The following is a 25,902-nucleotide window of genomic DNA, read 5'->3' on the forward strand; positions in this document are numbered from 1 at the left end:
GGTTGGTGTGATAGGATCATGTCGAGGGGACAGTGTGTTTTTAATTGTAAAGGCAAGTTTGTTTTATTTTCACTGCCAAAGAATGAAGATCAGAAGAAACAATGGCTAAAATTAACTCTTACCACAATACCAGAGCAGTACAACAAATCCTTGTTGTGTTCACAACATTTCACTGATGACTGCTTTGCTAATTTCGGTGAGTACAGCGGGATTTTCAAAGCGTTTGGCCATAAAAGAGGGTTCATTACCAACTTTATTTAGACCAATGAGCATCTCCGAATCACAATGCGAAGTATGATTATGAAGTTATGTGTTTGTTTTCTCCCGAGCGTCTTATCAGTATGTGTGCTGTCTGTAGCCTGTCTGCGCTGATCGTCATTTACAAACACGTCATTAAAATGAAGTGTAACTCCGTGAATACTCAACGAAGAGACATGAGAGAGATATCTATAGAAAGCTTGACATGTCTACTTTAAAACTAAACAAGTGCTGCTGAAAACAGATATTCTGTGATGAAGTAATCCATATGAAAACAACGCGATGTCCGTTTTTCACGTCTCCCTTCATTATATCAAATGTGACCACGCCCCCGCGCTATTCAGATTCAAACTGAAGCGCGCGGTTTGAATACACCCACAAAGAAGAAATAGCAGCGAGACTGTTCAAGTTTTTTATTTTACTGTTTGCTTCGCGGTAAGAGGAATAAGACATAATTCACCCCAAACAGATGCTAACGCATAGTTTACCATGGAGGTGTGTGCGGAACAAACAATCAAAACTATGTCAGTTGACCAATCAGAACACAGTATGCAACCGAAAGGTGGGGTTTAAGGAAACTGAATCTTTTGGACAGCTTCGCGTGAACTGTTTGGGGATCTCTGAGAATTGAGGTAATTTTAAAATTAAATTTTTTTGTCAAAATGACAATGTTATTTAACCTTGGATGGATTTAAACCTAATGTACAGGACTTATAAACAGTGATAGGAAGCTTAGAATTTTCATCTTACTGGCTCTTTAATGCAGAATTTGGTTTAGAGAGGTGCTCTAAAGAGATTCTGCCTACCCATGTGCTAGATTTGAATCTGGAAAGCTTGTAAGAGTGAGTGCCAACTTGTAAAAACCCTATAATTCACAAAAACGTCTGGTCTGAAATGCTCCTCAAAGCCCACAGACTCATATCTGGAGAAGTTCTTACCAGTATTGTGGTGACGATGAGCGTCTTGTTGGCTAAGGTTTCAGACGTGTTGATGTCTAAAGATGTGGAGTTCATAGCCAACGTGTTATTGGAGTACCAGACACCGATCTGCAAATGTGAAGTAAAAAAAAAAAAGAAAAAAGATGCCTTTAATAACAAAGAAGACGGTTAGAACTACTTTCATGAACAAATCTAAGCTGAAAGAGCTAAATCATACAAAATCATTTGCGACCCATTTAAAAACATGTTTGATCTCGCGGGGGGGAAACAGGCAGGAATAAACGAGTTGAGCGAATAAGACGAGGGGATGAAGGAGAGATAAATGAGCATGAAGTGAGGGATCAATACTATGATCAATAAGAGAGGAGTGAAGTAGTGATTACTCCAGCTACCACCCATTCATTAGACCTCACAACCTCTCCCGTGATTCCGGATAAAATGCGGAGTTAGTGTTCATGAGAATGAGCTTGTGTGTGTGTGTGTGTGTGTGTGCGTGCGCGCACATTACCTCTTTGTGACCCCCCTTGAATTTCTCAAGAATACGAAGCGTGTAATTGGTCCTCTGGCCTTTGCTGTTAAACTCCACGCGGCCTGTTAGGCCGTCATACTCTACCTAATGTGAAAAAAAGAGAGAGGGGGATTTAAACCAAGGGTAACAAACAAGAATGACAAATAGCATTCATTTGAACCTACAATATTAAGGTAGAAATTATTGCGCAGGTGGCGAAAAAGAGAGAGACAGCCAGAGGACAAACTTTGAGATGATTAAGAAAGTTAAGATGAAGTGTCACTTCTGCTCCACCGGCGTCACCAAATGCAATCGCAAAAATAATGACTGTTTTCATTATTATTGGCAAGGGAGGTAAACACTTGGAGTTATGGAGACAAACCGAGAACGGCGGGCGAGAGGAGGTGCGGGGATGGTGCCAAATGTAGTGCTGAAATGATGGAGTGATGGACAAACTGCAAAACAGATGGAGGGACACAATGAATGAAAGAGCGCACTTGTGACTAGACAACACAAACACCGTCTAGGATCTCACGGAGTATAATAGCTGCATTAAAATGATCAAATACAAGCAGTTCTTCAGACAGGTCGCAATCAACAATGCACATCTGGTGTTAAGGGCACAGTTATAATTGCTCTGAAACTTAGGTCAGATGTAAGATTACTCTAGCTGGGTTTAATGATCACAGAGGACATAAAAGTCATACGGCATTGGTCATCATCAGGCCTGTCGATGGACGGGACAACTGGGAACATTGTGACAAAGGCAGCCCATTAAGAACTCCAGCTACCTGTGAATTCTTTTATTAATTTTAATTAACATTCATTTGTTGCATAAATAGTAGCATAAGCCTATGACGCCTGTGGTTAGTTTTTTAACTACATTTGTAATCTGTTTGCATAGATATTGCATTTATTCATTTAGTAATTTATTACTAATTTAGTAATATATTTAATTATATATATAAAACAATTATTTAAGTTGGTTCATTTGCTGCTGTTGTTGCTGTGTTCTGCATAGTTTCTCAGTGCTGAACTGTGCTAAATGTTTCGTGATGATGTTATATGATGCTCAGCGACACTCAATGCACAATAATGCATTAGCACAGGTTTAGATTTATTGCAGGGTAAATTGAAAAGCAACCGTCATAAACTCCCTGAACCTTGTTTATCGACGCCAAGGGGCTGCTGCATAGATTACAAAGAATGTATTTTTTCCAAAGCATGCACTTATAAACTGTGCACAAAGAGACTATGAACATATTGTACGTTGAGAAAGTAAATAAGGTCAATTTCATGTTGACTTTAACAGAGCCTATAAAAGCCAATAAGCAGTTGCACGAGGACACTGATGATTAGGCTTCTACAGCTCATCAAAGTGACATACAGTAACAACAGCTGTAAAGACTAAACACTAAAGTCATCAAACGAGGCAGTCAGAAAATGGCTGCGAAAAGGGTAGCCATGGTGACACGTACCATGCGCAGGTAGTTCATGAGACTGGTGCCGTGTTGCCAGATGAGTGAAGACGTGCAACTCAGAGGCTTCACTCCGATCTCCTGACTGCGGTTCAGTTCTCGCACCGCTATAACCACCACATGCACTGCATCGAACATCAGCGCTGATGACAACTGTAGGTGGAGAGAGAGCATGAGAGAAAGGAGACGAAAGGTGCAGAATATAGAAAGAAAGAAAAAGAGAATAAAGGAACGCTGAATTGAGAAAGACAGCAGATGAGGTCATTAGAGGGGCAAGGAGACTTCACGTCTTTTAGGGCCCTACAGCAACAGTGGTTCCTTAATTACGTTGTGTGGCACACATCCTACTTGGTAAGATTTCGAAAAAACCTTCTGGCAGAAATAACATCTCATTATTCCATAGATTTAGTAGATACTATGGTTTACAGTTCACAGTTTTCCCCATCTAAGCAAAATCTGGTTGAAATAATGCAACAGAATGTCAATCAAATTACTGAAAATATAGAAGCTCTTAGAATTGAAAAAGGATTTTAAGATTCAAACGCAACCAAACACATCACTGTTATTCATATGCATCTCCTAATAGATAACGTTTTAGTTGCTTGATTTAAGAATGTTAACAAAATCATAACCTCTCACACTTCAAGTAGCACAACAGCTCATATATAGCTAAAGGGTTTGTGTCCTAATGCTTAATTGCCACTGATTAATATATGTGAGTTGTCATATTTATCACTTAACCCTGGACCACAAAACCAGTCATAAATAGCACGGGTATTTTTGTAGCAATAGACAAAAATACATTTTAGTTATACATCAGTTTCAAAATGGACCCTTATGACTGGTTTTGTGGTCCAGGTTCACATACTTTATATTATTTAGTAAGTCTCTTTGTAAGCTCACCGCTGGACCAGGATAGGGGCTGAGATCACAACCTTCCCTCCACGACAGGTTTAGACTCCTGATGAACTCTAGGTAGAAAGGATGACTGTTGTTCAACATGGAGAAGCCGACAATATTTGACTGATCATCTACCACATCATCCAACCTCAACAGAGGGAAATCCTGAGAAAGAGATTGCAACACCTTTATTTAATACAAAACATCAAACAATACAAACAAGTAAAAAAAAAAGTCACATTAATTTATTTACTTAATTTAACAAAAAGCAATGCATCGTTTTCAGTCCAGCACAACGTTTCTACACTCCAAAACTCTTCACATTTTTTTAGTTTTATAATGTGTAGATAAATAAGAATAAAACAACAACAACAACAAAATGAACTTGTGTATTATTATTGCCTTAATAAGCCCCTTAAACGACAATTCAACATTCTTATTACAGACATCAATTCGGTTTATTAAATAGACTGCCGTTTTAGTTTGACCTCAAATGAAGTCTAAAAATTGTCCGTTCATAGCCCCATGTAATAATTTGTGTGTATAAAAATAAAATCAGGGAAATCCTGAGAGGGAGAGATTACCAAAGCTACCCAAAAAAGTACTGTGGACATAGAATGCTGTGATTTTAACAATTCAAAGGTTTAATTAACGCTTTACTTAACAGAAGCGCACATTCTTGGTATTGTGTTAAATGAAGACGCTAATCAGTAGCCTAGCTCTGCCACTAAACTCATTACACATTCTGCTTCTGTCAGTTGGTGCGCATGCGCATAATCATTTACTTATTTCTGAAAACTGGCGCGATGTTCATATACTTAATTACTGTTACACCAGTTTCATGATACAGGTGAGTGTTTAACAGTTAAATTACTCATGGTTTTCTCACAGTATTTAGTATAAACTGTTATTTCTGTCAGCCCAGTTTGGCCGCTGTTTTATCATCCTGTTAGCGTGAGCTGAGGTGAGTTTACTAGAATATTCTTTAACACCTTGTCAGCACTGCTTTAACGCTATAAATATTTCAATTTGACCATTTTACGGATAAAAACTCGGTCTGTATATTATTTAAAAGCATTATTAATATAGTAAAGAAGTTGCTGTAATATTTATGTAAGAGAACATAGTTTAATTTACATTATTTGAAGTTCAGGGTCATGCTGGTAAAAATATGAGGACTTAATTTGTGGTTTTAGACTATTAACACTGCAACACAGTAAGGCTAAGTATACTGAGAGCTCTTAAAAGTAAAATGTATATGTTTGATTTTTTTGTAATGTCATTTTCCAGATGTATTGTGACTTCAACCCTCTGTGATTGCAAACTTAAACACAGCTTTTAATTATTTTAAAGTTAACTTCAAATTCTTCAACCAATTTAATGACTATTGAACAGATTTGATTTAGAAAATTATTGATTTTGAAAATCTTGAAGAAATGACAGAACTGAATGCAACAGTGTCAGGCAGCATAATAGCAGGGGCGGATCTACCGGGGTGGCAAATGCCACCCTAAAAGAAAGCCTTGCCACCCCTGCTGCCACCCCAGTTGGCAGCAACGAATTAAAGGTTATGGCCAATTTGAAAATTTACGAGCGCGAATCTTTCGTGATTCGTGATCCCGCTCCGAACTCCCGAACTGATTTAAATGATTTGCGATCCCCAAATTGACTCAAATGATTCGCGAACCCGCTTTGAACTCCCGAACTGACTCAAATCATTCGCAAACCCGCTACGAACTCCCGAACATATTTAAATGATTAGCGAACCCGCTCCGAACTCTCGATTTGATTCGAATGATCCGCGAAGCCGCCACGAACTCCCGAACTGACTCAAATGATCCGCGAAGCCGCTCCGAACTCCCGAACTGATTCAAATGATTTGCGATCCCCAAACTGACTCAAATGATTCGCGAATCCGCTCCGAACTCCCATACTGACTCAAATGATTCGCGATTCCCATAACTGACTCAAATGATTTGCGATCATGTTCCGAACTCCCAAACTGACTCAACTGATTCGCGATCCTCATAACTGACTCAAATGATTCGCGATCCTGCTACGAACTCCCGAACTGATTCAAATGACTCGTGAACCCGCTTTGAACTCGCGAACTGACTCAAATGATTCGCGATCCCGCTCCGAACTCCCGCTCTGACTCAATCTGCCTAGGGCACCAACTCCCAGAGGGGGCACCATCCCAGTTGCTCCAAAAAAAAAAAAAAAAAAAAAAAACTTCCTCCATTCTCCCATCTGCGCTCGCGACCGCTTGCACCTCATGTTTGCAGCTGAATGTTCATAATTGATGGATGAATCAAATCCACGAGGAGAAAAGAAAACTAAAAGAAAAAACAAAAAAACAGACATAAAGTTGGCTTTACCTTGAACGTTTGAGAGTCTCAAATTTAGGGACCGTCTTTAAAGTTACATGCGATATTGGTATACACTTTTCTAACGTCAGTAGCATTTGAGGAGAATGACTTATAGTCATAAAAACAACTGTAATTGTTCATGTAGGTGTCAGCTATAATGCACAATTGAATTAAATGTTTGATATTTATTAAAATAATCTGTAAATCATATGTAAATTATGCTACTCTTTCACATGAGCTCAAACGCAAATGTAAAGCTCAATAGCATTTGAGGAGAAAGACTTGCAGTCATAAAACAATTGTAATGTGTTCATTTAGGTTTCAGCTACAATGCACACCTTATACATTTTTAATATATATTAAAATAAAGTTTATATAAATATATCACTTAGGTATCTAAGTATATATAAATATATCACTTAGGTAAAAATGAGGCCCATTTATCACTTTCAGGCACATTCCTGTAAAAGGTTTTTTTTTTTTTTTTTTTTTTTTTTTTAGATTCCCTTACGAAAATTACCCATGGTTTTAACTATAACACCACAAATCATTGTTCTTGTAGCCATGGAAACTGCAAATTAACCATGGTTTTGTTACTTCAAATAATAATTTACAAAGTATTAATATACTGTAATATTTTTTTGTTGTTGTTGCTATAAAAACAGACCTAAGCCATCAATAGCCTTTAAAATGACTTAAAATGCATTATATAAAAAAAAAAATATATATGAGGCAGTAATGATTGGTTAATAATAACACTGTTAAAATACATAATGTAGTCAAATACAAACTATTTATGTACATGTCATTACAGATGCCATGTGATTGCTGCTGTTACACTTACAGGACAATCAAATGCTTGTTTAGGCTACTGACCAAACATTTAATTCAAATATTCACTAAATCTTTCATTTTTGGCTACCTTTTTGCTAGAGATGACACAGGCTTTATAATTTCTTCAACAAAAAACGTGCATATCACAACCCTTACTAAAAAAAAAACATGGTTTTATCATAGTAAAACTGCTTAGTTTCCTTTTGCATGATTTCTGAATGCTTGAGACTATAAAATAAATTAGAGTCATAAAGTTATAGCCACAGGTAAATGTCGAGAGCTACAATTGTGATTTTTAAATAATACACTTTATTGATTTAGTGTTTTATTTGATTAAAGTAATTCATTTGATAAAACTATCGTCATTCATTCGTATCGTATACACAGACTGACAGAAACGGCAATGTCTTTACGACAACCTGTCAAAATAAAATCTCGGTATAACTTGAAGAAATTTAAACAGAAATATAGTATTGAACAGTAGAGTATGCTATACGTCAAGTAGGCCTATTAGCTAATAATAATAGTTAATTAAAAAACACAGAAACTCTGTCTACAACTCACCAAAATAAAAGTTTGGTCTAACTCAAAGAAATTATGTAAGAAATTGCTTAGTAAAATATACTTAAAAAAGATATACTAAACATTATTTTAAAGGAATATCACACAAGTTTTCATAGAAGTTTTAATTTAAGCTTGCCAAAACAATAACACCATATTTTTCAAAAACAATTTCTAAAAGTACATTTGTATTTGTGCCTATAAAGTTTATTTGTTTATTATTATTGTCAGCTAATAAAACCTATGCTTCAGAGACCATATTCATATAACATCTAAGGCTAAATGTAGTCTTGACTGGTTGATATAGATGGTGATGAACACTAAACAGTAGAAAATCAGTTGAGTCTCCCCAGCTGGAAATGTCATTGGTTGTTAAAGTCTTGTGTTTCTTATAATAAATTGACATATTGATAACACTGAACCTTTTATAATGCTCTTAATTACATGTCGATGCATACTGTATGCATTAGTGAGTGTGGTGGTGCTTATGGGGTATGGTCACTTATTCCTTATATGTTTGTAATGTTTGTTATAACTGTTTCAAATGCAAGACATTTATTGCATGAGATTACGTTTGTAAATGGCAGCCTGTGTCCTTTTGTAGTGTGCAAATATTTTTATCATCAAACTGTGATAACTGTGACTAAATTCAGTATATGTATGTCTGCCATATGTTGCCACCCCTCAAAAAATCCTGCCCCTTTCTTGCCACCCCATCAATATTTTTCTAGATCTGTGCAAAAAATTGTATAAAACATTAATAGTGATTTCTTAAATGTGTGCTTCACTCAAATTCAATATTTACATATCATTTAAAAAAGGTCTACAGGATTTTAAAATAGCAACATTTGCCTCCTCGGTTTTGCAAATGTCTGCTGCTCCCTAAAGGATTTGGAAAAACCTCATCCTTAAATAAATAGTAATTAACTGAAGGCAATATTCAACCCAGCTAGAATTCCACTCAACATAAGTGGTGCCCACTGGGAATGTTCAAGGAAAACATGAAAAATTGGCTCAATTTGTTTTTATAAAAAAGGGATTTTTAGCTGTCCTAGAGTACTATGGTTTTCACCTTGTCCACCAAATCAATCAGCTCTAGTGCTTTGTTATTTACTGGCAGGTGAATAATCCCACAGGTACAGGAGGCAGTAGGGGTGTATGGCACGGGTCAACTTTTTCACGGTTCAGTTTGTTTCACGGATTTAGAGTCATGGTTTCGGTACAGTTCGGTATATGCTATGTTTATGGAAAAACTATACTTTCTAATAATAAAAAAAAGAATATTCTATCCAACAACAAGCAACAGCACAAATAAATACAATAGAGTAAAGATACAAACAATAAACAATGAGTTTGTTAATGGTAAAAATAAATACTTTTTTCTATAGCAGTGTAGCAGCATAGGGAAGCTATTGGTGAATCCATCAATTGGTGCCCAAGAAAAGCTGCTTTTAGGTTATTTATCACAAATGGTTGGCATCTAAATAACAGCTGAAGGAGGATCCAACTCCACCTACTGTATAAAGACACCCATTGAGTTTTTCATAAAGAGCTTCCCAATATGTCTGCATATAGTACATTGATCCCCAAGAAAATTCCCAACACGTTAAGACCTTCTAGAGTTGAGGTGCATTTCAAGCCAAGCCGAACAATGTCCTTGATCTGTCATTGACCCTTCAGCAGCAGTAGGCCTTTTGATTCCTACTTAGGATGCTTGTCTTATAGTTTATGAATGGATGTATGACAGATAACATTACTGCTTTTGAAGGGCTTGATAATGGCAAGTATCTTTCATCTTCCGTCTGCTTTCAATTAGATTGCTGACAATGTGAAACTGACAAGAAGATGACCTTATTCAAGACACAGACTTAATTTTAGAAACTGCTACTGAAAGCCATCACTCAACGAGGAATCGAATATACATTTGCAGTATTGCCTGGAGGTTGTCTGCATGTGTCCATATTTTTTGGAAAAAGCTTGCCAAAGTCTGATTAATGAATGGCTAAGCTTGAATTTGAAGGTTTAAATGAGCAGTTTTAAGAGAGAAAAAGTCCTTATAAAAAAATGTACATAGAAAATTCTTTATGATGACATAACGGTGCATTACTAAATTAAAACATTCACAATAAAAAGTAATTCAACTCATCTTCTTTCATACTCCTATTCATGTATCTATATAGACTTTTTTTTCGGTTGGCACGCTCTCAGCTGAATTGCTGCCTTACTGCAGAGTGAAGTCTGGCTTCCTCCCAATTCCAAAAAGAAAAATAAATAAAAACTTCATAAAAAATGCAAGTTAATCTCGAAATGTTTTAAATATTTGCCATTTACCGAGGCCATAAGGACCACTATGTTTGAACAGTCTCACATCTTCTCCTCCAAGATTCAATTGCCTCTCAAGGTCAAATGCCTACTTCACTTTAACTTGTAACAGTCGTATTATAATCCTACGCTCACAACAGAAGCATATGCGACCTCAAAACAAGGACATAATCCACCTCATCCACGATGATGATGATAAACGGCATGCATGCGCTGTGCATCTGTGATGAGCTGGTCATTGGCCAGGCCTGCCGTCGCTGTTATTGGATGAAAGTGGGTTAAGGGGAGAAAGGGTAGTGTGTCATTGGTGAAAGTGAAAAAAAAGGGGGTTTGTTTACCATTGTGGTGAGGATGTACTTGTAGAAGGCTGACGTCATGCCTAATTCTGAGGCCTAGAGAGAGGAAAAAACACCAATTGTTGTAATTGTAAGAGTTATATTGAGTCATGTCTGGCATCTGTTTTTCAGCTGTGTTGAATATAAAAGTCTGAAACTACAAATTAGGTATTTACAATCCAATTTAAACTTTGCAATTAATTAAATGCAAGTATTAAGAAAAAATATATACACATATAAATAATATACAAGACCCCCCCCCCCACACACACACACTTAAACACAACAAATGTGATACAAAAAATGAAAGAAAGAAATTAATATTAAATATATCATAAATAATATACAAGATTAGTTTTCACAAAAATTTTGAAATTAAAGAAAAAAAATATGAATTAAAAAAAAAAAATATTTCGGACTTTTTGACCCCTATATGAGCACACATACCTTCTTTAGTATCAGTATTGACACAGATGCATTGGCATCAATGATAATAGTTGCAACTTTGTCATCACGGATTTCTTTCAGCAGGGGGGTGGGGTCCAAATTTTCATCAAGCATTCTGACTGAGAGTGTGTCCCGGGATATAAGGAAGTGACGCACAAGCTCCTCCAATCGCAGCAGGCCTGAGATGTAGCATAAAACCCCATTATAGCATTATACAACTCATTTGGGCAAGCATGTTAAAAAACATCGTCAACATATATTCCTGGGAGTTTGTGAAAGATTTGTAAAACTCGAAAGAATTCTTTTACAGTGACTGTAAATCAGAACGGTCATTCAGCATATGTCGGGTTGTGATTAAAATAAATGTCATGTTACAATCTAAAACCTTTTAACAACTTTCATAAACTGTCAATTGCTGTAAACCTTACCTTTCATTCCACCCTGCTCCTCCGTATTAAAGTCAGTGACTATCGAATTAAGTGACTTTGAGAGCCAATAAAGTTAATTCTGTATGTACATAAATTTGTGCTCTAAGCCACCGCAAAATCCATATGGTGGCTCCATTGATTTTGGACTGGAGTCAACAAGATGCATGGCTAGCGATAACAGCAGGGTGAAGTGATGAAAGAGTGCTTTCTCAAAAAAACAACAACATGTATCCATGCTCTCACACACATCCACATCAGTAAGGAACCAATGTGTAGATGAGCACATCCATGCATGCTAATGCACACAGAGAACTCAAACCTAAACACTACCGCATGCATCTTAAACAGACAAACGCTCGCTTTCACTTTAATATGAGCTCAGACTGCAATAATTATACGGAAAAGGATGAGATAAGTGCAGATATGCAAACAGCAGTAAACAGTGGTGCATAAAACCAAAGCACCATTACCCAGACTATACCAATCAAGCGAGAGCTGCTCGCATCAGCAAGTCATGAGAGATCAACATCGTAAACGGCTAACATACGCTTCACTCTAGTGCGCTAACTACTACTCATTAAGCTGAGTCAACAAAGTAGAACAAATACAATTAATATTTCTTCTTGTTTGCTGGCTTGTTGACACACTCCTTAATGTGAGGGAATCTAAAAGCTATACTCAGTGACAATCATCTGACATCACCTGAAAGCCAGATGTGCTTTTTAATTAAGAAGTCTTCAAGTGTTTCAAATCCCTTCAACCGTGACTATATTAACTGTTCAGCATGGTTATACATATGGTAAAACCCCATACTATTTTTTTTTATTCTACTTTTATACTTTATTTGAATTCATGTACTATGAGCTAATGCATGTGTGCTATTGCTAATACACAAATCCAATATGTTTGTTGAATATAATGTCATTTTAACATTATCATGCAGAAAAAATGAATCCACACGTATAAAGCTAGTAAGAGGTTTAATCTTATAAAAACGTAATTTGCTGAAGCGGTGGCATAGACTTTAATAACATCGTATAATAGGCACAAAGCCTTAGGATAATGCACTTGTGTTAAAAATAAAATGAATTGCGGCGTGAATTGGTTACTGTGAACTGAATTATAAAGGTACTGTGCACAGTGAACGGTTCAGTGTGATCTATAACAGCAGAAAGACAGAATGGCCGGTTCATAGTTGACCGTGTCTGCGTTTTCCCTGCAGACTTACACTCTGCTTTGGCACAAATCAAGCTGGCCGTGGGGTAACTGAAAGAGCGCAGGATGGCACCGATGGCCAAGCTTAAATCCTCGTTGCTAGGATACAGCGTCACTGAGGCAAAGCGCAGATATGGCAAGCGCGGAGTCTCCTCTGGACCAATCTTGATGTGAGGGATCTGAGAGGAACAGACAAGAATAAGGAGGAAGGTTTAGAAGAATAGATTGTGGGATCGATTAACAGGTTTTCTATGGCTGATGGCAAGATCTAAAACAGCGGTTTTCAGTCTTGGTCTCAGGGGACCAACAGCACTGTACATTTTCTACATCTCTCTTTTTTAACACAGTTGATTCAGAACATCCGCTGGTTAAGAAGCAGTTCCTTTAACTAACCTGAGCATGTGATGTTTTAAGATACATTAAAATAGAAACAGCTATTTTCAATTGTAATAAGATTTCATAATTTTACCATTTTTGTATTAAATAAATGCAGCTATGTGGAGCATAATAATAATAGTAATAGCAATAATAATAATAATCCAATAGTGATTGGCAAAAAAACAACACCAACATTGAAATGTGAATCTATGATTTAAAAAGGTAATCAGTACCTCAGTCAGGTCATCTGTGTCTACAGCTTTTGCTAGAGACAATTTAAGCTAATAGAAGTCTAGAAAAGAGCATTTTGAGAAATATTACACTATATGCTAAACATACATTATATTTTACTTTACGTGTCACTGATGTCTTAATTATTTAGCTAATGTAGACAGTTTTAATAAATCTTTTATGAAACAAGTTATGACAGCCAGTGTTTAAATGATATTATAAATATTTCAACAACAAATAGAAATTGTATAATTTAAAATGTAATTTAAAAACTAGACTATGTGCAATTTACATGTTTACATACACATTTTTTTATTATTTGAGTGTTGATTATTATAGTTAAATATAAATAGTCATTGAATTTAGGTTTGGGCTCTGTTGTTAATTGTAACCTTAATGTAAAAGGGCTCCCTATAGTTTAGAGCAGAAGAACTATAGTTTTATCCCTAAGAATATATATTGTCAAAACCGAGGTATGTACTGAACCATTTGTGTACCAGTTACACACCTAATTTATAAACATTTTTGCCATTTGAATATATTCAAAAGTATAAATATAAGTATTCAAAGTATGGTAACTAATTATTTTCTTTTGTTACCATTTCTGTCACCACTGCCATCTTAAAAATACAGCTTATAAAAAAAAATTATAAAATCAATCAAGACCTAAGATAAAAATAATAATACTAAAAATACAACTCAGAAATGAAGATTGAGAAGTTAAATTCAGAATTGAACTTAAGTATTTTAAATTTAAATTGAATTGAGGTTCCAGACAGAATGCTGAATGTTGCTATTTAAATTTTAAAAAGTAGAATTCAAATTCTAAGCATTTCATATAATTGCAATTTTTACTGTAAAATCAAAGTTTGGATAGAATTTAGACTTTAAATGTTTGCTTTAAATACTTGATTAGAAGTTTAATAAATAGTTGAAAAAATCTTGAGGCCTGAGGCCTTACAGACAGAAGGACAGAATGACTGATAGATCATTAGACGATATTTTCTTTGAAGCTCTGCTTAATAAAACAGCATTGTTTTTTTTAGTCATTTCTAGTATTCAATTATACAGAAAATTTTAGATTAAATGTGCTGACCACACTTTATAAATATAATGCAATTTAATAACAGTAAATTAGGTGTACACAAAATAACTGAAATTATATTAAATTAAATGAACATTCATTTTATGCAATATTAAATTGTTAATTGCTTGAGTGGGCGCCAAAGCGGCCAGATATCGGCCAATTAATCATCCTGGCTAATATATCATTCTACAGTATCTCTCACCGTAAGGAAGGAGAAAAGAGAGAAACTACGGGAAATTAGGTCAGAGGGGAGATGCTTTTCAAGCTGCAAAGCAAAGGCACACAGGAAATAATGGCCTGTGGCTGAGGAGCAGTGTAAATTTATCATTTCAAGAAATGCTCTCACAGACACATACGCAAATGCACTTCTTTTTTTATTCTCACCTCTTTTTCCCCACATATATGACTGACGGTGGATCCAGAAGCAGGACTAGAGGCAGGACCAATGACAGAGACCACTCCCTTTGGCAGGATCTGACACACTGAGAGGGGTAAAGATACATTATCAGAAAGAGACGGAAAACTAGATGTACCATGAGAGAGAGAGAGAGATAGAGAGCGAGGTTATAGAGCAAGACAGTGACTGAATGAGAAAGGGACAGGGTAGAGAGAGACAGACATTGCAGTGGGCAGAGAAAAAGCCAATGTCTTGGATGCCGTCCAGTTCTGTGTCCTGTTCCTAGATGATATATCAAATTAGGAGTCAATGCAAAGCTCTTTTTGATTAATTACATCAATAAGCACAACACAGATTTATGCTCTGCCTACAGGAGATTGCTGCTCTAATTCTACACAAGAACGAGGAAGAGAGAGAGCACACAGGGTGTATATTTAGATGAAAAGATTTTTTTTCTTGCTTGCTTTTGAACTGCTTTGAATTTAAATGTTCAGGGCACAGTGCATGTGTGACATGGGTACGTAATTCATTTAGCATCAAATGAAAATCTTTTATCCTGTAACATTCACATGTGTGTGTTATCGGTCCATTTCAGTCCAATGGTTAAAGCAAACTTGAATTAAAAATAGACAAAAAAAATATTTCTTTCCAAGAACACATGGTTCTTGGCTGTATTGTGCAATCCTCAGCAGTACATATTCTAAAGAAAAATAAGTTTTTCATCAAAATGTAACAATTTTCTCCAATGAAAATAATGTTAACCAACAGCCAAATGGCTATTGGAAAGTAAAAAATTAAAAATAGTTACAGAAGTAATTTTGTAGATGGGTCAATATCACCAGAGTGCCTTTCAACCCTCACAATACACAAAACTTTTGGTTTTAATTTCCCATTCACTTTATGTCATGTCATAAATAAAAGATGCTATTAGCTGAGCTCCCACACATTTTTGATAACTATGGACCATTATTTGAAACCATATGATAAACCACAAGATTTATCATAAGATTAAACCATAAGATACATGCATTTAGCGAAACGCGCTGCAAATCATCACAACACGTGCAAATTAACAAACGCATTGCAAATAGCATAGAAATGTTTCAAGGAGACCCCAAAAAGATATAGGACCCGGCTGGGATTTGCTTATCGTGCAGTTGCTACTGTTCAGTGGAGTTATTGGTGAACTGAAAGATGAGGGGTTTTTTTGCAGAGCGTTTCGTTATATGCATGTGTTGTGAAGGATTTGCAGCGCGTTTCGTTATATGCATGTGTTGTGATGATTTGCAGCGCGTTTTGCTTGCTGGTTGCTGGTGTTTTTTCAATTTGCATGTGTTTCCTTTATTGCAGCGTGTTGAGCTCTCTCAGCCACCGTATTATCATGGTAAATGAGTTATGTTTTATTAATCTAAAAACTTTTATTAATCTAATAAAATTCCAATAAAATCCTGTCTCAGCCTACAATTTGTTGTTGTTATTGTTGGATTTTCATTCAAGCTTTTGAGGTTTCATTCACATTCACAAAATACTTCACATTACAGAAGTTAAATTGTGAATGTGGGTATCAGTATGTGTGTGTAGTTGTTTTGTTGGACTCACTTGTGTCTGTAGTCTCATACTGAGAGTCTCTCTGCAGCTCAAAGATGTCGACCTCCACACGGGCTCTTGATGGGCCCTCCATCACACTGTTGATGTTCTCTCGGGCCAGAGCCAATGCCAACCGCTCTCCACGTCCACACGCTGACTGATCGTCTAAAATAGCAGCTGAAGAGGAACAGACAGAGCTCTGCGTTTTGTTTTCGCTCTGGAATTTAATTGAGTTTTCTGATGTCGACGATTGAAGTTGCATTTGTTATTGCAAAAAGATGAAGTTACTCATCATGATTGAACAGAAACAAGTTTGCATGTTGTGATTTTTAACTGATTAGATTGTGCTATTGAGTGCATATTCTTTGGAGGCTTGCCAGAGATTAATTGATGCTTTATTGTTTGCAATAATCAAGATGAACATGCTGATGCTTGAAGCAATCAGTCACATGCTGTGAAGCAACAGCCAAGTACAAGCCACTTTGAAAAAGGCTCCTGCTTGAATCCGATAATACTGCCGTTCTTCGCCTGAACTCTGCTCTGAACGGATTCAAAACGGATTAATATTATTTTTGATAAATCAACAAAAAATAAAAGCAAAACGGTCCTAACACACAACTCTGAGATTATCGCTTCTTGCTCTCAGTTCTTCATAACAGGTGTTTCGTTGAATAAAAATGAGGCCTAGTGGGAGGTCAGTACATCAGAAGATCTGTTTAAAACATTAAATAAAGAACAAGCTTTGTAGTCACTATAAATGTGGGCTTCACTTTGATGCTTGCTGCCTCCCTTACGAGAAAAACCATTTGGGTTATCAAGAGACTCTACCGCTGCTAATTCCAAGTAAAAAGAGTTTTATTTTTCACACTGGAAGACCTGAGACAAAATTAGACCTTCTAATGGGTAGAAAGGTTAGTGCCGCAGTTGCATGGGAGGAAGTCCAGTAGTACTATTACTATTATCCCTGACTATTAACCTCTCCAACACAGTTTGTGCTACTGACATGAATGATACCTCAAATTATGTGGCTTTTCAAGGAGATTCTCTCAGCAATGTACTATTTTCGCTGGGTACGATAAAATAGATGTTCCCATAGTTTTGACTTGGATCAGTAAATCACACCCTAGAAACAAAGAGATGATGTAAAGAAGCAATTTTGTGTGTTTTGTATCAGGAAGTGGCGGACTCACCCATCCTGACGGCTGCGAGAGCAGGTGCCTGGCTGTGAGAGGACGGGGCCATGGTCAGCAGAAGCAACAGCAGGAGGAGGAAGAGGAGGTGAATCGACAGCAGCAGCGCTGGCAGAGCCGGCATCTTCCACTGCTCCTCATGGAGAAAGGTCGTCTGGCTGCCTGCACCGCCACCTGGAGGACAGGTACGGAAGTATGCATGAGAAGTCATCCACTGACATACAGAATTAAGAAAGAAACTAAGGATGCACTATTAAATCCGATATCGAAAATCAGGTGATCGTTTTCGTGTTATAGACAGTAACTAATAATGGGCTGGTATTAAAATTCTATTATGCCTAAATGCATAATATATTTATAAAAAATTATATTCAAATACTAAAATATTAAACTGTCATGTTAAATGTTACCAAATAATTTAGACCTCACACCATTGTTAATGTACTATAAGAAAAATGTAGATTTGTTTTGAGATTTTTTAAAGATTGCATTAACAGTATTATGATTTTTTTTTTTTTTGTTTAATTGTTTGATTGATGCTTTTCAAAAAGAGAGAACAAAAGGGAACAGGGCAGTGTCAGCATTTCTTTCGATATGTTAAAGGTACTACATAGTTCACCAAAAAGGTTCACACTCAGGCCATCCAAGATGTAATAGTGAGTAAATTAATTTTTCTTTAACAGAGCAGATGAAGCAAGGTGAGATCAAACAAGATTATTTCTATCACTTTGAATCAGTCACAAAATACATGTATATGTATAATTACACCAATATTTATAAATTAATAAAAATAAATTAATAAATACACACACACACATATATATATATATATATATATATATATATATATATATATATATATATATATATATTTTTTTTTTTTTTATTATTGGCTTTAAAGACTAACTATAAGTGAGTGTTAGATAACAACTGGGGAAATGAGCATGCATTATTAAACATTGTGCATCCCAAAAACAAACATATGGCATGTTGAGAATAGCACCATGCTTTTTTGTGTGTATGTGTTAAATACCTGGTTGACCAAATGCATGAACCAAAATATTTAGTTTACATTTTTAATAAAATTACTAAATAAAAAATATAATTAAATAATTAAATAATTAAAAACAAACCTAGATAACTAGATGCTAGTCACCGCATTGACTAATGCACTTAAAAAAAAAACAGTATTTAATGCACACCTTGCAGTTGGCAGCTATTATTCCATTCTAAACATAGTCCTTGATTTTGTTTTAACTTTGTTGTCCACAGCACTCTGTCCATGTGTTGCATCACCCACTTAAGCTATTAAAGGCTTCCTCGTTGACCATTTTGGTTTGCAAGTAGCACAAACATACCACTTTTAAACATAATATGCCTGCTTTTTCAATGCCCTTTACTAACACACACACACAATTCCCATATATTCCCATCCACACATCAAGAAAAGAGATGTACCAAAATCCCTGTAACTTGTCCCAGCGCTGACTTGGATATGATGCGATAAAATATTCAGGACTGCTGCCAAAGTGTACATTGCTGTTTATTAGCACCTGAAAACATATTTTCAGCAGTTGCAGTGACTTGCTGAGGTTGTTAACTGGAAACCGAAAACCACATTTTTAAACCGTGATGGATGATTCAAAATGGTCATTTTGACAGATAAAATATTAAAGCATTTGGGCTATTGTGTTTCTATACTTTCCTTTGATTCACATAGTAATTCTGGGATGCTATATATTTTATTGAAGAATAACATGACCTTACTATATCTGGTTTTCCAAAACTTTTCGGGCAAGGAGGAAAGTGTATGTATGCAAGCATATAAATAAAAAAATCTATTCAAATATGATCAGGTCACTAAACAAGACTGATATAAGGCATACATTATTACTGTGCATGAATAAAATACCATGTGCATGATATTTCACATATGCTGCTCACAGATAAAGCAATCTCAGAAGAGGTGTGTAATGCATGTGCGGAAAAATGAGCACGTATGCGAATGAAACAATAAACGAATTACCAGGGAAATCAAAAATGTACAAAAATAGACCAAGACAGAAATTTTACAACCTAGTCCGTCAAAGTGACGTATAATGATTATTTGTACCACAATCTCAGCAAAGACAGCATGCTGCGATAAAAAAACAATTCACCACAAGAAAATCCACAACAGAATACAGAGATGCTGAGAGAATTGAATGCAGCCAGAAGAAACAGACTCAGAAATGGCTTTGGGAGACAAAGAGGAGAGCGAGAAAGATTGAACGCTTGACGAATGCAGCATAATAGAGCCAAAAAGACTGCGGTCTGCTGTGTGTGTGTGTGTGTGTGTGTGTGCATGCATGGGCCGCACAAAACAGAGACATAAGTCAACCTAAAGATCAAGAGCATCATCCCTAAAGCTGCCCGTGTTTGATTTAGTCAACAGCTTGACTTGTATTGGCCTTCTCTGGCTCCATGAAGTAAATGTTTATCTTTCCTGCCAATAAGGCCCTTTGAATGCATTCAAATTGAAGCCTGAATGGAACTAAAATGAAGTGAGCGAACCAAAAAGGGAGGAGAGGACAGAAGAAAGACAGCCGGGATGAGATATGCAGAAATAGCGTGGAGAGAAAGATGAAAGCAAACCCAAGGAGATTGTGAGAGGGGAGAGGGTCGGAAGAAAAAGAAAGCATTAACACACATAAGTAAATACCACATGAGGTGACAGTATGCTGAATGGACAGAAATTCTTGGCTGTTTCAGTTATTTAAGTGTTAGCTTTCCCGTCTGCCTGCATTGAATTTAAAAGTCAATGTAATTGCCTGCAGGCTCACCTAATCAATGGGGCTCTACTTTCACTCTCTATAACAATATATAATGTGTTTAACACATCCCAAGACTGATGCATGGACATTCACACCTTGTTAACCTTTACAAATCTCAACAGTGACCATCTTCTTCTCGGCCCAGTGGTCTGGGTTCCAGAAGTCATTTTCCTTTTTTAATTATGAAGAATCACATAATCTGTTCAGTGTGGCTGATGCAGGCCTTCAAACACAGAAGCTCAATTCAGAAGCATTTAAATTTTAATAAAAATTCAGTAAAAATACACAAAAAGCTTTAATCAAAACATAAAACATGTATAAAAAAAAAAAAAAAAAAAAAAAATGCTGCAATGATAATATATATATGTGTGTGTGTGTGTGTGTGTGTGTTCGTGTGTGGCTGTGAAAACCCAGCTAAATAAATGTACTATTTTCTATATAAGATCATACTTCACAAGGTAAAGAACAAATTGTGAAAATGTAACATTGATATCTTTAATATTGACTGAGGCCATGTCAAAGATTGAAATCATAGTGAAATTAATTTTTGAAAACAAACTTTGATGCTTGTTATTTTATAATTCTATTTTTAGACTATTTTTAGCCTGGATTTCACCGACAAGGTCACATATATTATATTATTATTTTGAATCATCATTTTAAATTGTTAGTTAAATTGTTTTTACAATGTTACAATTTAAATTTAAAATTAAACCTAAAAATTCTTATAGACATGCAACACTGAGTAAAATAATTTTTGAATGATTGAATTTGCTTCATTTATTTGCAGCCACTTTAAAGTCCCTATTAAATTAAAAATGAATTTGTTAAATCTATTAGAATTTGGCTCTCATAAGCTGTCAAATGTGGCTTCACCCAGCTCAATGACTCTAGCTGAGCTGATATAAATGAAATGCTATTGGCTATTTTGAAAAAGGGGGCGGAGCTGTTCAATATATCCCTGCCCTGTCTTCCTGTTTCAGATGAAATTACGTCACTAAATAGAATAAAGCTGTGCATTTCAAGCCACTTCAGTGGACCTTTAACATTAAAACATCCTATATTAACTAAAAGCATCAAATCTGCTGTTAAACACCTTTGCTATTAAAGCATTTATCCTTTTTTAATAACCTGAAAGCTCATATTAAATCTCCATGACATTTGAAAGGTATTTTATGCTTCAGAAACCCATCTTAAACAATGAACATAAGACTAGAACCAAATCCTGTTCTTAGATGGGTGTCTGACAAATGACTGACATCAGGCCAGTGAAAAAGCATAAGCAATCCCAGACATCTATTATTCCTGACCTTAAAAAAAGTCATTTTAGTGCCGCCTCTAGATGCTTTGTTGAAAATTAAGAAGAACGAAAGGCTCTGACCTTGCTTGGATTCTGATCGAAGGCAAAGGTAGCACTTAAGACTGTGCTTTTAAAGCTTTTGGGAGTCTAAGTACCAAGAGGCTCAAACTAAATAATACTACTAAAATTATCAGGTATTGAAGAAGACAGGTTTTCGACTAGGCCGCGGAAAATATTCGAGCCAGACACTGCTCCCATGCTGTCAAATCCAATATCCTAATTCTCACATTACACCTCAAACGCTGTCCCGCGGTTTCATTCGGATTTACTTTGGAACAGCCACTCCAAGCCAACTGGCTGTGATCCTTCTCCACAGGCTGTTAGAAGAAGAAACAAATGTTAAAACAGTGTTCCTAATATGCCTGTCATCCTCACTGTAATGCGTCTCTGTGTTCGGGACATTAAAGCGGCTCATCCTGTGAGGTTGAGGCAAATAAATAGGTTTGTTTGCCTCAGAGGCAGCAATGGTATGGCATCCGTGCTGCCTCGGATGCTATAATGAAGGGATAATCCTCTCATTTAGCCACAGACAGGGGATATATTTTGCTCTCTTTTTGTGATGGGTGAGGTGTGTGTGTGTATAACGGTGCATAACGACGCAGCAGAACAAGCATTAAAACACTAGCGAGAAGAAGAGCTAACAGCTTGAAATGATTGGACGTGTGACAGAAATAAACAGAAACAAACAGTGTCATCTGGACTAAGGTGGCTTGTTGAACAAAAGGGATGATATAAAAATATAAGCCTGAAGACTAGTTCACACCGCACGTGCGATTATCACTGACATTTAATGCTTCGTGAGTGTGCACACCGACGTGCAAAAAGCAAGAGGTAAAAGCGTAATTAAAAAAAAAAGTCTTTGCCTCGTTGTTTTGGTTTGATGCTTCACATTAAAAAATGGACGACCAATGAGATGAAAAGAGCTATACTGCTTAATATTTTTGTAAAAAAAAAAAAAAAGTGATACATTCTTTTTTTGTGAACTGCTGATTTGGTCTTCATGCACAGATTTCAATGCAATTAAAAGAAAATAAATTGGGGAGTACCTTAACAAGAAGAAACATCAAGAAACAAATATGGGAATATAAGAGGAATAAGTCGAAGAATACGTTTGTCATAGACCTGGAGAGAGAGATTTAGACCCTGCTCATGTTTCAGCAGAGTTCTGCAGTCTGTGCAGACAGGGTGTGCGTCTTATTTAGCCAGTGCCTCAGGCTTGAGCTCGTGACCATCATCTTGGGTTGTGAAAGGAGCCATCATCTGTCCCAACACAAAATGACAGTGACTTCACCCTACTTCTTCACTCTCAAGCACTGTTTCTCTCCAGACCTTTTCCTTGTCACCTTCACAAATTGTTGGCTCAAGGCTACACATGCCATGCAATCTCCCACAAACAAGCCCCCTCCAGATGCTAAAAATAAACACCCATGCAGCCAACTATCTGTCCTCTGCTACAGAGGCTCTAAAACTAACTGGATGTTTTATCTTGTGTTCATATTATCTTAATTTTAAAGATTAATTCTTGGTTTTCAGCTTCAAGACTGCATCCAAACTGTGCACCAGCCACTGCGCAACAGCTCTGACAACTTTCTAAATGCAATGGCATTTCACTACTAAATACCTCCTAACAACAAAAACATCAAGCAGGTACAAAAGAAAGCACTTGGATTTTCAACTTAATTTATTCTGGATTATTATATGTACACAGAATAGAAAAGAAAGCAGAGATGAGAATAAAGCACAGAGTGCATTTAAATGCACAACAAAACATTGGTAACCAAACAGTTATTTACTGTATATAGAAAATAAAATAAAAACCTGACAGTGCAATAATTCAAATGCAATGGGGAATTCATACAAAGCAAAATTTGTACCCCTGGGCAGACTTAGTGCTGATCTAAACAGTGCTAAAAGAGAGCAGCCATTACTTACTGTACGCATAGACTCATTAAGCATAACGTACGATAAATGCAATTAAAATCTCTTTAAAACAAGTCAGTTCAATCAGCGGTCAAATTTCCAGTCATGCAAATACAGCACGTACAGTATCTGCTAGACTGAAGCCTATGTAACGGTTTGTCAATAATTAAGTTTATTTAATACATGTGAATTCAAGAGAAAACAAACAATTGACTCGCTCTTAACTATACGGCAGAACTTTAATTCCTACAGCCCCATCCTACCATTATAATATCACAATTTCAACTTTTTATATATATATCTGAGTCCCTGTTCAACGCTGTAATACTAAACCACATACTGCAGTAAATATCAAGTAACTGACTTTCCAGAAATGTGGTCTAAAATGGACCAATGTTTCTTCAAAACACCTGAATCCCCTCAAAACCTCTCCAAAAATCCACAAAGACCAACTAAACCATCATTTCATACATAATTTGCATGTTTTCGGCACGTCCCCACACCTGATCAGTGAATCACACAATCTCAGTAGCATGATAAAAGACAGAAAATGAGGTAGAATAGGGTGAGCAGGAGGAACATTTCGGAACAACAGTATTCAAGGATTTGCCAAGACAAAAGAACAGACAGCATAAAGCACTTGAGGGTGAGATGCTATGTTCAAACTTGTTGTTGTCATACCATTTTATGAGCTGTTCAACATTAAATATTTACATTCAGAGGCAATTAGTGGTTCTGGGAACGACAACCACCGGGGTGCCAAGGACATCCTTTTCTTTTAATTAACTTTCCCTCAGGAAAATAACGGGATGTTTCAACCCTACTATCATAAATGATGACATGATTAGACAATATAGCTCGTCTCTGATAGTGCTGAAAGCATTTATGGATAGCATTAAAGCATGTCCAACTTGTTATTTTGCTCCTTTATTTCTAGAAATTGCTCCTCCGGCTAGCTTCTCCTCTCAAACAATTAATAATCCCCGAGGTGGACCGATGATTAAAAATTAGAACGGGGAGCCCCCGTTTCAAGTTTTTAAATGAGCGGCCTCCCTCATTTGAGAAAGTCAGGAGGAGGCTGATGGGACAAAATTTAGCAGAGGAGACAAGAAAGAAAAGCATTCAACCTCCCACTTAGCAGTAATGTCCTCCCTTTGCTTCCTGCGAGGATTCAATTTGCCAAAACAGTCAAATGTTGCTGCAAAATGCCAGCTGCGCATTTAATCATTGTTGCTGCAATTATGACACACAAATGTCCTTTTAAAGTCGAGCTTTGGAGTCATCTGTAAAACACAAAATAGATAGAGATAGTTTCCCCTTCTCTTCCAGATACTGAAACAGGCAATTTTTACAACTGCAATCGACTCTATCTAGCTTGCAATTAATGTTGTTGAACCTGTAGTTAGGTAAATATATGGCCATTATCAGAGTGACAGAGTACATTAATCAGGAGAGAAAACAGATAAAATGTAATTACATTCATGCATTTGGCAGGCACTTTTATCCAAATCGACTTAACTGCACTCAAAGCGTGCGTTTTATCAGTTTGTTTGAGAATTAAACCCATGGCTTTGGCATTGCAAGCTACTTTTTCCAGAGGCAAACCTGCTGACAAGATGGCAACATAAGAGATTAAATTGAAAACTAGAAAAGAAATTGTCAGCAATATGTCTTATTAATAGACAACACTCCACAAAAAAGATGGCTTTTTGTGACTGATTTTCTGGGACTCATCTTTCCACCTGCACACGGTCAACGCAGACTCAACAGGTAAATGATTTAATTCTTAAAATTTCTATACATTTTAACTTTAGACTTGTAACTGGTTTCCTACCAATCATGTCTTTTTTAACATAACACTTTTTAATTTTACTGTTATGAAGGGCTCATGCTACTTGGTGCTTTTATACATGCATTATACATACATGATTGTTTTTAAACACACAGAAGAGACACATTGTAACCTTAAACAGATTTGTGTGTTGGTCACATCCCACAGCCTCATAATTTGCAGAGAGAAACTGCTATTCACAGTACACACATAAGGATGAACTTTAAAGCATCATAAATGATTGTAAAGATATTTCACTGGAACTTGACTGCATCGTTTTCATTGCATCTGTTCATGTGTTTTTTTTTTCCCATACATGTATTCATGTTCAATATCAGTTGTTTTGTATTCATTTATTCAGCTAATAACTGATAATAATAATAATAAAGGTAATGCTTTTAAACAACACATATTCACAATTAACTAAGAGTTTTCCCTAAATAAACTCCTAATTTGCTGCTTATTCATAGTTAGTAAGTTAATTGTTAAGTTTAGGTATGATCTAAAAAATGGTC

At 36.2% G+C, this 25,902-nt stretch overlaps 1 protein-coding gene across 3 annotated transcripts in view; it reads right to left on the reverse strand.

Moving 5' to 3' along the window:
• Positions 1–25,902, reverse strand: part of LOC127979501 (glutamate receptor ionotropic, kainate 5) — an 84,811-nt gene that overhangs the window by 25,421 nt on the left and 33,488 nt on the right. For all 3 annotated transcript variants that reach the window (XM_052585009.1, XM_052585010.1, XM_052585008.1), the window contains exons 4-13: positions 17,464–17,637; positions 16,286–16,450; positions 14,674–14,771; positions 12,607–12,772; positions 10,951–11,129; positions 10,507–10,560; positions 4,086–4,247; positions 3,183–3,335; positions 1,705–1,809; positions 1,197–1,304 (exon numbers count right to left, since the gene is read on the reverse strand). In XM_052585009.1, the coding sequence (XP_052440969.1) occupies positions 1,197–1,304; positions 1,705–1,809; positions 3,183–3,335; positions 4,086–4,247; positions 10,507–10,560; positions 10,951–11,129; positions 12,607–12,772; positions 14,674–14,771; positions 16,286–16,450; positions 17,464–17,587 (1,314 nt within the window). In that variant the 5' untranslated portion in view covers positions 17,588–17,637. The remainder of the gene's footprint in view (positions 1–1,196; positions 1,305–1,704; positions 1,810–3,182; positions 3,336–4,085; positions 4,248–10,506; positions 10,561–10,950; positions 11,130–12,606; positions 12,773–14,673; positions 14,772–16,285; positions 16,451–17,463; positions 17,638–25,902) is intronic.

This window comes from Carassius gibelio, chromosome B19 (genome assembly GCF_023724105.1).
Source record: "Carassius gibelio isolate Cgi1373 ecotype wild population from Czech Republic chromosome B19, carGib1.2-hapl.c, whole genome shotgun sequence".
Classification (NCBI taxonomy): domain Eukaryota; kingdom Metazoa; phylum Chordata; class Actinopteri; order Cypriniformes; family Cyprinidae; genus Carassius; species Carassius gibelio.